At 43.7% G+C, this 18,768-nt stretch overlaps 1 protein-coding gene across 3 annotated transcripts in view; it reads right to left on the bottom strand.

Annotated features, from left to right (window-relative positions):
• DNAJC24 (DnaJ heat shock protein family (Hsp40) member C24) overlaps positions 1 to 12,734 on the bottom strand; it is a 35,215-nt gene extending 22,481 nt beyond the window's left edge. The window contains exons 1-2 of one of the 3 annotated variants that reach the window (XM_075837737.1): positions 12,645 to 12,734; positions 10,459 to 10,597 (exon numbers count right to left, since the gene is read on the bottom strand). In XM_075837737.1, the coding sequence (XP_075693852.1) occupies positions 10,459 to 10,566 (108 nt within the window). In that variant the 5' untranslated portion in view covers positions 10,567 to 10,597; positions 12,645 to 12,734. Of the gene's footprint in view, positions 1 to 10,458; positions 10,598 to 11,510; positions 11,605 to 12,644 lie in introns of those variants that run through there. The other 2 variants (XM_075837735.1, XM_075837736.1) reach the window with 2 other exon arrangements.
• Between the last annotated feature and the right edge of the window lie 6,034 nt (positions 12,735 to 18,768).

Raw genomic sequence — 18,768 nt, 5'->3', positions numbered from 1 at the left:
AAAGAGCGACTTATATAAGTATTTAGTATGCCCTCCAGTTGCTTCTGATAACCCACTTCAAAATCCTACATTAAATGTATTCTATTTCTCCAACCCCCAACCGAATTCCCAAAATACACTTTCTGCTAAAATACGTCTGGCGCCAACCTACAAGACTAAATATAATTAATATAAAAATGACTGTATTGCATTCCCTTTCGCAGAAGCCAGGACAGTTACAGCTTTCTAATTATGCTTTGTGCAAAAGTAAAGGAAATTAACCCAGTGAGCGACAATTGCAATTATCAGTACACCGCCACCTCCTCGACAACCTCCGTGGCTGAATCTCCATTTACAAGAGGGAATTTAGCATTTAAGCCTAAGGCCCGTGGGAAAGTCAACTAAGATCTGGTAGCTACTTCTGGATAAAACAGACCATATAACATTAAATGTTACGTGTAGCACCAGAATTAAGGCAAAAAAAAAAAAATGCAAACATTTGGGAAAATATAACTTTAAAACAAAATCGGTAACTTTTTGTTTCAATAGCTGGACTTGGTGCCGGACTAGGTGGTGTCGAATAATATTACAAATGATCGAGAACAATATAAAATAATGTGGATACTGTACGCCTGGTGAAAAATGCAACACACTACTGCCACCTAATGCAGACTACGAGGCCGAGCTTCTTCCATCTAAGGAATCTTCTACCGGCAGATTTTCTGGCAGGTTGACTAGTGTTGATGCTATCGAGCCAAGCTGTTCTTAGAGGAAATATTGAGCCTTTTTGTGGATTTGTAAAAAAGTTAACAGAATATTTAGTTGGCATAAATTTGTGGTTTACATTTTTTTCGTGTCGTATTTAGCCTGGAATCACAATCTTGAAGGGGAAACAAAAAGTTTTAATATATTGTATATCTACCATTAATCACATCACAAAAATAGTTCCATGCTGGTTTAGCAGAGCTTTACCGGACGGTCCAGCAATGGACTCCCCTAGGTGGCACATCCATGGCATGCCTGACAGGGGCTGTCTGCTCCATTTCTATTTTCTAGCAGTTAGACATGCGGGCACTGAGCATATACACATACATCATTATACGTCCTATGTATTTTATTTTTGTCCAATGGTTCATCATTTACAAAACATTGGCACGCTAAAATGGACCCCAAAAATATTGCAACATTAAATCTGCCATTCAAATCTACCTACCGCATTCTCAATCAAATCGATAGAAGCGCAACTCAATTGTACTTATTAAACTTTATATTAGAAATATATTTGGGGTTTATTTAGGGAAAGGACATAAGTTGCGGATTTGTGGCGCAATGTGCAGTACAATACAAGTGGATGGGTGTTTTCAAAACCTCTTCTAAACGAAGTGGAGAAAATCCACGCGGAAATCCCAGCATTCGCATCATGCTCATTCTTGTGCGGGAAAAGCCACAGGTTTTCACTCTTTGCAATGCGTAGGGTGAAATCCACAACATTATCCACGAGTAACACATGCAGATTTTGCAGTGGATTCTTGGCAAAATCTGTGTTGGAAATTGTCCGCTACATCTGGCCTTACCCTTAAGAGTTTAAATTATTTTAAAAGTATTTAAATTGAAGCAAATTTTGAGCCAAAATGTAAATTTTTTTAAAAAATTTCTTTAGAAACACTTCCCACATACATCAGGTATATAAAAAAAAAAATTATTTAAAAAAAATGTCCTGGTAATTTAACTTTTCTTTTAGTTGGATTGCGCCTCTGCTGTGAAAGTGCATGGTAGGAGCCGTACAAAGACCAAGGTTCCCATTTTTAGTTTGTTTCCCTTCTCTCCGTCAGATCATGCATAGGTTAACCTTTAAGAAATATGAGTCACCAGACAGACCCACTTAAGGAGTTGTCTAACGAAGACAACTTTTTTTTGTATGGAAGTCCCCAAGCGATCAGCTAATATTGCCGGTGAAAGTCGCATCGGGCTAAATATCTTCATTGCAGCATTCACGCAATGTGCATCGGGTCCCCCAGAGCTCCCCATTCTGGCCCATATGTCCTAATAGGACCCCTGTCCATATTCCCTATAAGCTGCCCTAATTAAGAAATGTTAATGAATGCATCGAAGAAGCCAATACATGGTTCTGATTGGTCCATAGAGCAGTTTCTTCTTTACCATCATTTGCATGAAAACTGTAGACCCATCAATCTAAAGATCTGGTCATACGGCGCTCATCTACTAGAGCTGTCCTAGAGTTAAGAAGTTGACCTTAAAGGGGTTTTCCCATAATTATTTATCACCTATCCACAGGATAGGTGATAAATATCTGATCGGTGGGGGTTCGACTGCTGGGACCCCCACCGATTACGAGAACGAGATTACCTTGCCGTTCCTGGGAGCCCCATAGGGATGGAGCGGTAGTGCACATGCTCGACCAACGCTCCATTCATTTTAATGGGGCAGTAAAGTGCTATCTTCGGCAGTCACATACAAATAAATAGAGGATTGGTTGAGAAGGAGTACTACCGCTCCATTCCTATGGGGCTCCCAGGAACGGCAAGGTAATCCCGTTCTCGTGATCGGTGAAGGTCCCAGCAGTCGGACCCCCACTGATCAGATATTCATCACCTATCCTGTGGACAGGTGATAATTAAGGGCCCTTTACCCTGAATGCTCATTCCCAATAATTGCCCTGTGCAAACAGGGCAACGATCAGCCGACGAAGGAGCAAACGCTCGTTCATCGGCTGATTGTATAGTTTTAAATGCCGAAAATATTATCATTGTCGGCAGTACATTTGTGTAAACACAGAGACGCGCTGCCGACAGGATAGAAATGTATGAGGACGAGCGATCGTAGTAAGTAAGCAGCGCTAGTCACCATACTGAGCTCCCTCTGCAAGGACCAAACGAGTGCCGATCGTTGTCTCGTTGATCGGCGCTCGTTTACATGGCCGACATCGGGCCGTGTAAGACCACCCTAATTATTATTGAAAAACCCCTTTAACTGAGATGACACTTCCTGATGGCAGGTTAAATTATAAGATCACTCATGTATTAGAATTAAAAGCGCATCTTTTTAAAAAAAACTCAAGTAAAAATAAAAGAGGATTTATGAATCCGGCAAATAACAAAAAGTCTCATTCTTCTAAAGAAATAAAAAGCTTGAATTTGGAGATTGAGCAGAATGTGTTGCAACCATTTACACTACGGAGAATGTGGATGTTCTGGAATATTTAGAAAAAGATCCCAGATTATTTCCACTTAAACTAATTGGAAAAAAAAACCAAAAAAAAAAAACAAACCCCACACATTCGGTACCAAGGATTGCAATACATCCTGCTCAATCTGTCACTCTGCATTCTATAAGGAATAACAGGCCCCAACATCTGCATTCGTATCAGTATAATTATTTTTATGCATTTGGAAAATAAGAATATTAATATAAAATGCAAATAAAGGAAAAAATGATAAAGAAGAAAAAAAAAAAAACAAACAAAAAAAAAAAACACACACACAAAAGCACTTTTCCCCCTATTTTTGCAGGTCTCGTGTCTGTAAACAGTCATTTCCATACACACAACAGCTGCAGGCGCATTCCAAAACCGATCAGCACTGACCCAAAAATCCAAGCAGATCTAAAATGGGCGAAGAAAAATTCATAGTGATGGGGTCGGACAATGGCTTTGAATTAGTTTCATAGAGTTATTGTCTCTGCAACAATTGTCGGAGCATTCATCACTTGGAATAATGGAAATTCATATCCACTTTCTAACAAGCCAGGCACCTCATTTCCATAGAGACTTGGCGAGCTGCCACCGCCACCCATGCGCCTATTTACTCCTAATTTACGTTTCCACCAGGGCACGTCTTAGACTAAATAGTGACACTCCGTGTCTATTTTAAGATGTACGTCTATATAGGTAGAGAATGTCGCTGCGTGAGACAACAGAGCGGGTGTAATATCAAATTACTAGAGGAAAACAAAAACATTTTGGATACGTGATGCTCTTCTGGTCTTTTCATTACATCAACTAAATCAAAATCAGGACTGAAAGATGTTTTGGTACCTTACCCGACATTATAACACCACCATAACCACACAGGCGCCTCTATTCTCTTCTTCTGCACAGTCCATTTTTAAAAATCGGGACAACTTAAAAGGGATTGTCCAGGATTACAAAAAGATGACGGTCATCTTCCAAAAACAGCGCCACACTTATCCACAGGTTATGTTTGGTATTGCAGCTTAGCTCCTTAGAAGTAAATAGGGCTGAGCTGCAATAGCACAAGCAACCTGTGGACAAGTGTGGTTTTTAGAAGTAGTCATGTTTTATTAAAAGGCGTTGTCCAGGTTTAGTAAGTGCTGTGCTGAGTGAGTCCTATTTAAAGGGGTTGTCCGATTTCAGATAATTATTGTTAATTTTTGTAAGATTAATAGACACGCAATTTTCGAATATTTGTTCTGTATTATGCGCTCACTGTTTTCAAGATCTCTGCTTGTTGTTATTCAGTAGGAACATTCATTGTTTACTTTTAGGGTATGTGCACACACACTAATTACGTCCGTAATTGACGGACGTATTTCGGCCGCAAGTCCCGGACCGAACACAGTGCAGGGAGCCGGGCTCCTAGCATCATACTTATGTACGATGCTAGAAGTCCCTGCCTCGCTGCAGGACAACTGTCCCGTACTGTAAACATGATTATACTACGGGACAGTTGTCCTGCAGCAAGGCAGGGACTTCTAGCGTCGTACATAAGTATGATGCTAGGAGCCCGGCTCCCTGCACTGTGTTCGGTCCGGGACTTGCGGCCGAAATACGTCCGTCAATTACGGACGTAATTAGTGTGTGCGCACATACACTTAGTGGAAAAATTTCTGTCCATGGTCATGTGATGGACACACAGGTGTTGGGATCGTTAAGAGACACAGCTCTGATACACACACTGTAACGAGCCGTGCACCTGTGTGTCCATCACACGATCATGCAGTAAACCTACAAAAAAACCTCAGAACAAGGTAGAACAGAAGGGAAGTCCCCAACAAGTCTCAGAAACAACCTAAAAAGCACAAAAGCGCAGGGGACAGAACACCCCAATAGAGTATAAGAATAAATCACTGCCATATATTGTAAAAAATATACATCTTTATTGATACATAACAATACATGGTATAACAGTAATAAATATAGTAAGGATAAGACGGATCATATATCGAGAGAAGTAGCGCTCAGGTATAGATGACAACATACCATAAGGGAAACAAGAGACAACCAATCTCAAAAAACGTCCCAGTACTAGCATGCCATAATAGAAAGTGTAACAAAATGCCAAAAGAGGCAGAAGATACAAAAAATGACTATATATGAAAAATAGATGCTGTTTATTGCAATATATGCATCGCAGACACCCGCTGAGAATATAACAGCGCATATACAAAACAGCACTAGTACATGCCCCATGTAATATGTGAAAGGGACAACATACCTGTAGACATGATCGAGGCAGGGAACGTGAAGAGATGGCACAGAGACGCCTCGACGCGCGTTTCGCCTGCGACCGGCTTCGTCATACAGTACCCTAATTATCAAGCAGTATTATTCAATTATGTGTGTATATATGGGATCTTTGTTTCTCTCTCTATGTATCCATTGATAGAATCTGTGCTCTATTTGCACAGACGCTCATTAGAGCATGCGCTGTGGGTACTGTATCCCGGAGTGCCTCACTCGTTATTTACGTTACCATAGTGACGTGCATATGTCGCCCTCTGACGAGACGCATAGTCACGACGTGGACACCTTGGTGCTTTCTGGTGATGCAGTGCTCGCATCATGGTTCCTGAGCGCCGTTTGAATGTGCAGTCCACAGGTGCTACCAATGAATTATTTAATGCCAGCACAGCTATATAAACCCCGTTTTTAATAGTAGTCAGCCTCCTGACGAAGCCGGTCGCAGGCGAAACGCGCATCGAGGCGTCTCTGTGCCATCTCTTCCCGTTCCCTGCCTCGATCATGTCTACAGGTATGTTGTCCCTTTCACATATTACATGGGGCATGTACTAGTGCTGTTTTGTATATGCGCTGTTTTATTCTCAGCGGGTGTCTGCGATGCATATATTGCAATAGACAGCATCTATTTTTCATATATAGTCATTTTTTGTATCTTCTGCCTCTTTTGGCATTTTGTTACACTTTCTATTATGGCATGCTAGTACTGGGACGTTTTTTGAGATTGGTTGTCTCTTGTTTCCCTTATGGTATGTTGTCATCTATACCTGAGCGCTACTTCTCTCGATATATGATCCGTCTTATCCTTACTATATTTATTACTGTTATACCATGTATTGTTATGTATCAATAAAGATGTCGATTTTTTACAATATATGGCAGTGATTTATTCTTACACTCTATTGGGGTGTTCTGTCCCCTGCGCTTTTGTGCTTTTTAGCTTGTTTCATCACACGATCATGGACAGAAATGTATACAATAAAAATAACCAAGGTTCCTAATGAATAACAACAAGCAGAGAATTAAGGAATTAATATAGAAAATATATTAGAAAATTGTACAAGTTTTAATTATACAAAAACACTTTTCCGATGGAAGAGATCAAAAACTTGAAGAAAACCGCTCGCCTTTCAAGGTTGTGCACAAACTGGCTCAACACTTAGTAAAGATTTTTGGGAGAATGCAATGGCCCCGCTCGTTTCTCCATGTGCAATAGTCCAGTAGAAACTCTTTGAAAGGGTGTATTCACACGGTGCTGTTTTGCCGCCCAGTCAAAAACCGCACCGAAAAAGGTATGCGTTTTTACCCCGCGATTTGAAAAATCGCGGCAAATCGGGGTAAGAAAGTATGCGTTTTTCAATGCAGTTTTCAGCCGCATGTCAAAAAAAAAAGTGGCAAAACTGCACCATGTGAATACACCCTGACTGGAGAAAAGTCTGATCAAGGAGCGTTGCTTTGCAGAACAGGAGTCTTCCTTCTTCAGGTTTAGGCATCATTTACACGAGCGTAATATACGCGCGTGCTTTTCACGCGTGTCGTACGCACCTATATTAGTCTATGGGGGCATGCAGACAGTCCGTGAGTTTTGCGCAGCGCGAGTCCCCTGCGTAAAACTCACGAATTGTTCTATATTTCACCGTTTTTCGCGCATCACGCACCCATTGAAGTCAATGGGTGCGTGAAAACCACGCAGGTTGCACGGAAGCACTTCCGTGCGAACTGCGTGATTCGCGCAACAGCTGTCAAACTATGAATGTAAACCGAAAAGCACCACGTGCTTTTCTGTTTACAAACATACAATCGGAGTGTCATAATGATGGCGGCTGCGCATCATACGGGGCTGACGGGCCGACCACACTGCAGGGAGCCGGGCTCCTAGCATCATAGTTATGTACAACGCTAGGAGTCCCTGCCTCGCTGCGGGACAACTGTCCCGTACTGTAATCATGTTTTCAGTACGGGACAGTAGTTCCATGGAGAGGCAGGGACTCCTAGTGTCGTACATGACTATGATGCTAGGAGCCCGGCTCCCTGCAGTGTGTTCGGTCCGGGACTTGCGGACGAAATACGTTCCGTCCTTTACGAACGTAACATGCTCGTGTGAATCCAGCCTTAATCTCCTGCATGGCCAATAATACCACCTATGCAACAATACAACCTATATTCCCATGTTGCTGCACAAATCGGATATTTAGCTAAGACCGGATTCATACAAGCGTGTGTGTTTTGCGCACGCAAAAAACGCGGCATTTTGCGTGCGCAAAAGGCACTTAACATCTCCGTGTGTCAGCCCCGTATGATGCGCAGCCGCCATCATTATGACACTCCGATTGTATGTTTGTAGAGAGAAAAGCACGTGGTGCTTTTCGGTTTACATTCATAGTTTGACAGCTGTTGCGCGAATCAAGCGCGTCCCACGGAGGTGCTTCCGTGTGGTGCTCGTGATTTTCACGCACCCATTGACTTCAATGGGTGCGTGATGCGCAAAATTACACCCAAAGAACGGACATGTCGTGAGTTTTTCCCAGCGGACTCATGCTGCGGAAAACTCACGCAACTGTCTGCACGGCCCCATAGATTAATATAGGTCCGTGCGACGCGCGTGAAAATTACGCGCATTGCATGGACATATATCCCGTTCGTCTGAATAAGCCCTAAAAGTCATGGCCGCTATAGAAGAAATGAGGTATTACATAGCACCCAATTAAATACATTTGTTACGCCGAGTTCTTTGGACCATGAGCCGCTTCTTGAAGCATTTCTGCTCTCTGACCAATACAGGGGTGTACCGACCAGCCCTAATATGCCCATTAGGATATCCCCTTTAAAGGGTTAAACAAAGAGTATGTACATTCAGATATGACATTCATATTATAAGATCTGAAGCATGAGGTGGTTTATTTAATATGAACTTTAGCTCAGAAAAACGGACGGTGGATGGAAAAGTGGAATACGATGCGACAAGTAAGAAATGTTCTCCAAGTGGTCGTCTCTTCCTTTCCTGCACCTGATGAAGGGAAATTTAGTTCTCCAAGTTAAACAGAAGACCTACCGAAGCTTGAATTCAGCCGCCTTCTAAAGTGCATTTCAGCCCGAAATTTTACGGCCCAGAGAAATGCAATAGTTAAATAATTTTTTTTTACATATACCCCAGAACTTCTTGTATTCACAGAGATAAACGGGAGGAACTTTATAGAGTATTACTCCTCATTCTTACTCCTGTATGTGGTCAGGTAATATTTAATGACTTGTCATAATTTACTGAACAAGAATTGATGTTTGTCGGAGACTATGACTATGACTTCCTTCATGAAAGCAAATCACTTTCTTTTTATCCTCTCATGTCTCCAAGCCCTGACTGGCACCGTTGAGGAGACAGGGTGGGTACACATGTGCTAGCCCTAACAAATAACATTTTGGAGGTGCAGTCTGACAGGAACCAGGCGTCGGCTGGGTTCTCATCTAATTGCCAGTGGGAAACTGAACATAGAAGCGAATTTGCATATGCAGATTAGACATCCCGGAGTCTTGCCATTCTTTAGCAATTCTCCACACATGTCAAATGGAAGATGAGCATACAGTGTATCTTCTTCCCGTCTCCAACAAAGATCCGAGCGGTCTACTGGAACGCCAGAAAGACAGGCTCATCCCTATTACTGTAAAAAAACTCCAATTTTATTGTTAGAAAGTATTCGCTAGCTGTAAAGAGGCCCATAGTCCCGAGTCTACTATTAGGAGAATGCCCACCAAGCCGAATACCCTCCTAAATTTACTCATTATACCGGGAAAAAAGCTAAACCAAAAATCATAAATCACATAGTTTTAGATGAGCACATAAACAAGCCGATATCTCTAGTTAGATTCCAAATGATCTTTATACCCTTCATGGGATCGTACAATATAACTGCAAATATTCAGTATCTCTCAAAATTTGTACAGTAAAAGGGGCTGTCCACTTTTTACATTTCCCTTTTGTTAGAAGGTTTCTATTAAAAATAAACTGATCAGCGGTTGTCCCACTCCTGGTGGCCCCTAGTGATCAGCGGTAAACCTGACAGCAAGTGTGCGATTCCCCTGCTACGACACCGCAGAGGAGATAAAGCACTCCGTGGTACCCACTGAAATCAAGAGTAAATCTAGCTTTGGACAATCCCTACTTTTTAGAAGGGGCTCTTGACAATAAGCCCATCATAAAGTGCCCTCCTATTGGAACCCCTGGCGATCAGACTGGAATCTATGAGGAAACTTGGCAAGAAGAATTACATTTCCCTGCAGCGCCACCACCGGGGTATCAACTCACATGGCATAGCCACAGGATATAAGATAAATGTGTGATAGGTGCGAGACCCACCGCTGGGACACGCAACTATGTGGAGAACAGGATTTTCCCGAAACCAGCCTAGCCGTAATTCCCATAGAATTAAATAGAAGAGGTGGACGTGCGCAGCCACTTCTCCATTTATTCTCTGTCTGGATGCAGCCCCCGGTCCACCCATCACACATTTATGGCATATCACTTTATAAGAATTAGGTACCAGGCCGGAGATCACAGAGCTCTGCAAAATAAGAGGGTCCTTAATTTAAGTCATCAATACAATACTGGCCGTAGATCGGTGGCACGTCCAAGCAGAAGAAAGGGAAGAACCGGATGTCCTACCTTTAAATATGCAAACGGAAACCTATGATTTGGATTCTGTCCTTGGGTTCCCTGGTGGAGCTGATGGAACCCATGAACGGAGTCCCGACGCAGATGTTATTGAAGCCTTAGTAGGAGACCCCAATGGTTTACTAGAAGAGTGTGGAGATCCAGAGTAGTCACCTCTGGCGGTGGGGCCTGTTGAGAGACCTGGCCTCTTTTGGGCACTGCCTAGTAGACTTTTGTATTGTATTATATGTGTCTCTTCATATATATATATATATATATACACACGCACACACACACACACACACACACACACATCTACTCACTAATACATACTCACTAATAAAGCCAACTTCTGATACTTCTGTTTCAGTTCTGCCTGGCTGTCAGATGGATGTGCCCCCAGTACGCTGTACCAGTCCTTCGCAGTTCTATTTTCCGAGGTCATGGTTAATCGTACATCTTACATTGCGGACAACCTAAATTATTGTAAAAAAACAACAACATGTTGAGTAAGAAATGTTGGTGTAAAACAGCTCAATGTTACATCTGCACAGGTAAGGCTCTGTTCACATCACATTTTGGGCATACACACGGCATGCATGTCTGCAGTGTGCCGCCGAACATGGTCACATCTGCCATTGATTTTCATTGTAAAATTGCAAAATTTACTTTTTTAATGCAGGATCTCATTGTATTGACAAGTGTGGTCAACTACCAGTCATATGTATAGGATCAGATTGGCGATTAAAGTCTATGGGCATGCTGATGTATAGTGCTCCCGGCATAGCCGCCAAACATCTCACAGACGTCATGCCGCAGGATAGACTCTGCCGCTGGTGTTTACCTGCGGCCATCCTAAGGGGGTTGTTCCATCACAGGAAACCGTTCACACGGCTTATTTACTGTCAGAAAAATACAATGTCTCAGAAATAAAGGCGTTTTTTGGAGCAAAATTGTAAAGCTTTTTGAAGTGTATTTTTGATTTGTCTTTGGCATTGTAAACGGGAAACATTAAAAAAAAAAAAAAAAAGGGCTTCAAAATCCTTACAAGATGTGACGTAAAACTAAGCCTCGTATGAACTAAACAGTTTTTGACCATTGAAATCAATAGAAGGCTGTTTGCAGGCTTTTCAAAGGGAATTTCAGAGCATAATACGATCGTTTTATTATATGACATGCACCGAAAAATAAGCTGTGTGAACATGCGCTTAATCTAATATCGTCGCGGGTTTGGCTCCTGAAACCCAAGGAAGGCAGCTAATTTTTCGGAAGATTTGGCCAGTTATGTATTTCCCCTGCAGGTGGAATGCAGTATTACATGGTTGTGACCCCCTCTATGACATCTAGCTGAATATGCGATAACCTAAGGAAACAAAAGAAAATATTCACCTTAAAGATGTATTCCTGGAATCGACAATTATCACCTATCCACAGGATAGGTGTCTGATTGTTAGGGGCCCTCACCGCTGGGACCCACACCGATCGCGAGAACAGGGATCCCAAACCCCGTTCCTCCTCACTACTCAACCACAGGGAGGAGAAGCTTGAGTGGAGAAGTGGTCGAGCATGTGCACTGCCGCTCCAAAGTCCATGGAAACAGCCGAGTACAGTGCCGGTTTGTTTCTGTCAATCCCATAGACATTGAATGGAGAAGTAGCGCCCATACTTGACCGCTGCTCCACTCAAGCTCCTCCTCACTTCGGTCGAGCAGTGAGAAGGAATGGGGGGATGGGACCTCCGTTCCAATGATCGGTGGTGGTCCCAGTGGTGTGGACGGTGCAAAAAATAAATTTTGACTGCGGCTTGAAAACTCATCCCATTACTTCTGTGTTCTGTTTTCCGTAGTTCTGCGGTTATAGGAGAAGAACGGCAAAAACAAAAAGCACCAGATCCGTCGCATGAGGGAAACCAACGGTGCCTGACGGAACTCATTGAATTTAACAGGGCTTCCGACGCACATGCGAACATAGCCTTAAAGGGGTATTCCAGCCTTCAACATTTTTAGACCGATTAGACCCTCAGCAGCAATTTTCGCGAGTCCCAAAGACTTTGAATGGAGCAGCGCGGCGCATACTCAGCCTCCGGTTTATTTAAACTCCTCCTTGCCGCTGGGGAAACAGGGGACCGGGGTACCCTGTTCCGGCGATCGGTGGGGGCCCAGCAGTCGGACCCCCACCGATCTAGCATTTTTCACATATCCAGTGGATGGGTGAAAAATGCTATAGGCTGAAATACCCCTTTAAAGTCAAAAGTGAAGAGTACCATAGGATTCTTGCGGTAGAGATTGAGGACATCAGGGAGATGTATTAAAACTGGGGCAAAGGAAAAGTGGTGCCGTTGCCCATAGCAACCAATCACAATTCTGCTTTCATTTTCCAAATGACCTTTGAAAAACGAGGTGGAATCTGATTGGTTGCTACTGGCAACTGCTCTGCTTTTCCTTTGCGCCAGTTTTGATAAATTTTCCACAAAACTAGAGCTATGCTGGCTCCATTATATACAGGAATGTCAGTAATCACTCACCTTATCATGCACTGTACTGGATCCTAGTGAGCTAAAGGACCTTTCATGATGTCACGACCATGTGATCTAGAGTTTAGTAGTGTAAAGGACCTTTGATGAGATTACCACGTGATTAATCACATGGTATGGGAGGAGTCAGGTTCTGTACTGCAGTTACTAGTGCCAGCAGGAAAAAAAAACAGCTACTTATACCTGATCCTGCAGCAGAGCTGTGTATGTAATGTGTACAGAAGATGTGTGTGCAGCAGAGCTGTGTATGTAATGTGTACAGAAGATGTGTGTGCAGAAGAGCTGTGTATGTAATGTGTACAGAAGATGTGTGTGCAGCAGAGCTGTGTATGTAATGTGTACAGAAGATGTACGTGCAGCAGAGCTGTGTATGTAATGTGTACAGAAGATGTGTGTGCAGCAGAGCTGTGTATGTAATGTGTACAGAAGATGTACGTGCAGCAGAGCTGTGTATGTAATGTGTACAGAAGATGTGTGTGCAGCAGAGCTGTGTATGTAATGTGTACAGAAGATGTGAGTGCAGCAGAGCTATATATGTAATGTGTACAGAAGATGTGTGTGCAGCAGAGCTGTGTATGTAATGTGTACAGAAGATGTGCGTGCAGCAGAGCTGTGTATGTAATGTGTACAGAAGATGTGTGTGCAGAAGAGCTGTGTATGTAATGTGTACAGAAGATGTGTGTGCAGCAGAGCTATGTATGTAATGTGTACAGAAGATGTGTGTGCAGCAGAGCTATGTATGTAATGTGTACAGAAGATGTGTGTGCAGAAGAGCTGTGTATGTAATGTGTACGGAAGATGTGTGTGCAGCAGAGCTATATATGTAATGTGTACAGAAGATGTGTGTGCAGAAGAGCTGTGTATGTAATGTGTACAGAAGATGTGTGTGCAGCAGAGCTGTGTATGTAATGTGTACGGAAGATGTGTGTGCAGCAGAGCTATATATGTAATGTGTACAGAGGATGTGAGTGCAGAAGAGCTGTGTATGTAATGTGTACAGAAGATGTGTGTGCAGCAGCGCTGTGTATGTAATGTGTACAGAAGATGTGTGTGCAGCAGAGCTATGTATGTAATGTGTACAGAAGATGTGTGTGCAGCAGAGCTGTGTATGTAATGTGTACAGAAGATGTGAGTGCAGCAGAGCTATATATGTAATGTGTACAGAAGATGTGAGTGCAGCAGAGCTGTGTATGTAATGTGTACAGAAGATGTGTGTGCAGAAGAGCTGTGTATGTAATGTGTACAGAAGATGTGTGTGCAGAAGAGCTGTGTATGTAATGTGTACAGAAGATGTGTGTGCAGCAGCGCTGTGTATGTAATGTGTACAGAAGATGTGTGTGCAGAAGAGCTGTGTATGTAATGTGTACAGAAGATGTTTGTGCAGCAGAGCTATATATGTAATGTGTACAGAAGATGTGCGTGCAGCAGAGCTGTGTATGTAATGTGTACAGAAGATGTGCGTGCAGCAGAGCTGTGTATGTAATGTGTACAGAAGATGTGTGTGCAGAAGAGCTGTGTATGTAATGTGTACAGAAGATGTGTGTGCAGCAGCGCTGTGTATGTAATGTGTACAGAAGATGTGTGTGCAGAAGAGCTGTGTATGTAATGTGTACGGAAGATGTGTGTGCAGCAGAGCTGTGTATGTAATGTGTACAGAAGATGTGAGTGCAGCAGAGCTGTGTATGTAATGTGTACAGAAGATGTGAGTGCAGCAGAGCTATATATGTAATGTGTACAGAAGATGTGAGTGCAGCAGAGCTGTGTATGTAATGTGTACAGAAGATGTACGTGCAGCAGAGCTGTGTATGTAATGTGTACAGAAGATGTGTGTGCAGCAGAGCTGTGTATGTAATGTGTACAGAAGATGTGTGTGCAGCAGAGCTATGTATGTAATGTGTACAGAAGATGTGTGTGCAGCAGAGCTGTGTATGTAATGTGTACAGAAGATGTGAGTGCAGCAGAGCTATATATGTAATGTGTACGGAAGATGTTCATGCAGCAGAGCTATGTATGTAATGTGTACAGAAGATGTGCGTGCAGCAGAGCCATATATGTAATGTGTACAGAAGATGTGCGTGCAGCAGAGCTGTGTATGTAATGTGTACAGAAGATGTGCGTGCAGCAGAGCTATATATGTAATGTGTACGGAAGATATGCGTGCAGCAGCGCTGTGTATGTAATGTGTACAGAAGATGTTCATGCAGCAGAGCTATATATGTAATGTGTACAGAAGATGTGCGTGCAGCAGAGCTATATATGTAATGTGTACAGAAGATGTGTGTGCAGCAGAGCTGTGTATGTAATGTGTACAGAAGATGTGTGTGCAGCAGAGCTGTGTATGGAATGTGTACAGAAGATGTGTGTGCAGCAGAGCTGTGTGTAATGTGTACAGAAGATGTGTGTGCAGCAGAGCTGTGTATGTAATGTGTACAGAAGATGTATGTGCAGCAGAGCTATATATGTAATGTGTACAGAAGATGTGTGTGCAGCAGAGCGGTGTATGTAATGTGTGCAGCAGAGCTGTGTATGTAATGTGTGCAGCAGAGCTGTGTATGTAATGTGTGCAGAAGATGTGTGTGCAGCAGATCTGTGTATGTAATGTGTACAGAAGATGTGCGTGCAGCAGAGCTGTGTATGTAATGTGTACAGAAGATGTATGTGCAGCAGAGCTATATATATAATGTGTACAGAAGATGTGCGTGCAGCAGAGCTATATATGTAATGTGTGCAGAAGATGTGCGTGCAGCAGAGCTATATATGTAATGTGTGCAGAAGATGTATGTGCAGCAGAGCTGTGTATGTAATGTGTACAGAAGATGTGTGTGCAGCAGAGCTATATATGTAATGTGTACAGAAGATGTACGTGCAGCAGAGCTGTGTATGTAATGTGTACAGAAGATGTGTGTGCAGCAGAGCTATATATGTAATGTGTGCAGAAGATGTGCGTGCAGCAGAGCTGTGTATGTAATGTGTACGGAAGATGTGTGTGCAGCAGAGCTATATATGTAATGTGTACAGAAGATGTGTGTGAGCAGAGCTGTGTATGTAATATGTGCAGAAGATGTACGTGCAGCAGAGCTGTGTATGTAATGTGTGCAGAAGATGTGCGTGCAGCAGAGCTATATATGTAATGTGTACAGAAGATGTGCGTGTAGCAGAGCTATGTATGTAATGCATGCTGCAGGGTTGTGTGCAATGCAGTTGAGATGTCTGTAATATGCTTATAGTAGAGCAGAGCTAAATATGTAATGTGTACGGAAGAGTTTTGTGTTTAAGGGTATGTTCACACGAGGGCGTCCGTTACGGCTGAAATTACGGGGATGTTTCAGCCTGAAAACATCCCCGTAATTTCAGCCGTACCGGCATGTGCAGGCGCTTGAACGCCGCGTCAATTACGGCCGTAATTAGCGCTGCTATTCATTGGAGTCAATGAATAACGGCTCCAATTACGGCCAAAGAAGTGACAGGTCACTTCTTTGACGCGGGCGTCTATTTACGCGCCGTCATTTGACAGCGGCGCGTAAATATACGCCTCGTGTGAACAGACAAACGTCTGCCCATTGCTTTCAATGGGCAGATGTTTGTCAGCGCTATTGAGGCGCTATTTTCAGACGTAATTCGGGGCAAAAACGCCCGAATTACGTCCGTAAATAGGCCGTGTGAACATACCCTTAGGGTATGTGCACACACACTAATTACGTCCGTAATTGACGGACGTATTTCGGCCGCAAGTACCGGACCGAACACAGTGCAGGGAGCCGGGCTCCTAGCATCATAGTTATATACGATGCTAGGAGTCCCTGCCTCTCTGCAGGACAACTGTCCCGTACTGTAATCATGTTTTCCAGTACATCCCTCATGACAGCACTACAGGAGGTTGCCCTCTTGACCTCTGTAGGGACAGGAAGACAGAGAGGTTAAAAGGCCCCTCCCACCACCCACTTGCCAGTGTTCTTCCTGTCCCCACAAGGGTCAGGAGCAGAGAGCGTCGCTCCTGTATTAGTGCAGGAAAAAACTCGGGCAGGGGGCAAGATCGGGGGGTCCGTGCACTCCCCCTTCTCTTCCCCCTAAAGCCCAGGCTAACACCCCTCATACGACGGGTCCCTTAGCTCCCTCCCTAAGACACCTACCGGAGGAATCCTAGGCAGGGTTCTGGTAGTGTGTGGGGGCTGGGGTTTCCCAAGCAGGCTTCGGCCGGACCGCGGACCAGGCGGGGACCGGCAGCTCCATAGGCATGGACGCACCGGCAGGGATCCTCGCTGCACCGCATAGCAAGCCTTAGCGCCGGCTATGGCGGCTGCACTCCAGGTACACGCTGGACGAATAGCCGACCGGATATGACGTCGGGCTACTTCCGGTCCGCGGCCATCTTGGAAGGCGGGAAATTCAAAACGCCCGCATTTAAAGGGACACGCACAGGTATGTAGTTAGAGCTGATAACTCTAACTTGGATTTATTTTTTGTGGTTTGCATATTGCATTGCCTGTTACCTGTCGCGATATGGAACTTCCTCGTCCTGATGGAACTCCAGATATGTCCCAGGGTCACGTGAGTCTCACCCTTGGGGAAGGGTATGACCCCTTATGTATGTACACCATACTTTACCTACCTTCTGTTTTCTCTAGGAAAAAGATTTCTCTCAGAGACAAACTGATAAAAAGAAGGTTAAAAAATGTGCGACTTGTGCAAAAAAATTGCCAGAGTCCCATAAAAAACAATTGTGTCAGGATTGTATTGCCAAAATACTAAAGGAGGAACAACCAACGTTCATGTCCGAACTTAGGACTATGATTCGTGAGGAAGTGGGTCAGTCAGTAGCCTCCCTCGCCCCTCCGCAAGAAACTCCCTCACACTCCCGGGCAAAAAGACCACGGATTGAAGTGGATCAAAAATATTGGCCTCCTTCTCAGGGGTCGGACTCTGAACAGGAGTGCTATTACCTATCGGAAGATGAGTTAGAAGAAAGAGACGAACTCTTACCTTCAACTTCTTCCACTCAAGAGAAAAAATTTTTCTTCTCTTCCGAGATGTCTGATACCCTAATTCAAGCAATACGGGAAACTATGGATATTCCCGAAGTGGACCAACCACATACCATCCAGGATGAGATGTTTGGAGGTCTAACGGGAAAGAAAACAAGGGTTTTTCCGGTAAACGAAAATCTTAAAAGAATGGTGACAACTGAATGGGAAGATTCAGAAAAAAGGCTCTTCATTTCAAGAGATTTCAAGAACAGACTTCTCTTTGATCCAGAGGACACTAAGCCTTGGGATGAAATCCCAAAAGTAGATGTCCCAGTCGCCAGGGTTGCTAAAAAAACCGCAATCCCCTTTGAAGATTCCTCTCAGTTGAGGGACGCCATGGACCGAAAGGCAGACGGACTACTAAAAAGAGCGTGGGAATCTTCCTCTGCCTTGATCTCAACTAATATCGCGGCCACATCAGTAGCAAGAGCAATGTTCATATGGCTAAACCAGCTAGAGACCCATCTGATGATGAAGACATCACGACAAGAGCTACTAGAATCTCTACCGTTACTAAAAATGGCAACCGGATTCTTGGTAGACGCTTCAGCAGAATCTATTAGATTTGCTGCCAGGAATGGGGCTCTCTCAAATGCTGCTAGAAGAGCATTATGGCTCAAAATGTGGTCAGGAGATACTAAGTCCAAAAACAAGTTGTGTTCTATCCCATTTACAGGGTCTCTGATGTTCGGTCCTCTCCTTGATAACATACTGGAGAGTGCAACAGATAGAAAAAAGGGGTTTCCTGAAGAGAAACCAAAAAAACCCCCTCAATTTGGAAGATTTCGCCAACAGAGGGATCCTACTTCACAGAACTACAGCGGGAAAGGGAAGTCCGGTCGCTGGAGTTACCCCAAAGGGAAAAGGGGTCGAGGATATCTCCTTAACCCAAATAATTCATTCCAGCCCTCAATAGACAAGGGAGTCCCCTGGAGAACTTCTCCTTATGTAGTGATTACCACAGATGCCAGCAAACACGGCTGGGGGTCAGTAATCCAAGACCAACACTTTCAGGGCACATGGACTGGTCAAATGAAGATGATGTCTTCAAACTTCAAAGAACTAAGAGCTGTATGGGAGACACTTATAAG

Source organism: Rhinoderma darwinii, chromosome 9 (assembly GCF_050947455.1).
Source record: "Rhinoderma darwinii isolate aRhiDar2 chromosome 9, aRhiDar2.hap1, whole genome shotgun sequence".
In the NCBI taxonomy this organism is placed as follows: domain Eukaryota; kingdom Metazoa; phylum Chordata; class Amphibia; order Anura; family Rhinodermatidae; genus Rhinoderma; species Rhinoderma darwinii.
Note: the sequence above shows the minus strand (reverse complement) of the source record. Positions and strands in the feature narration are given on the sequence as shown.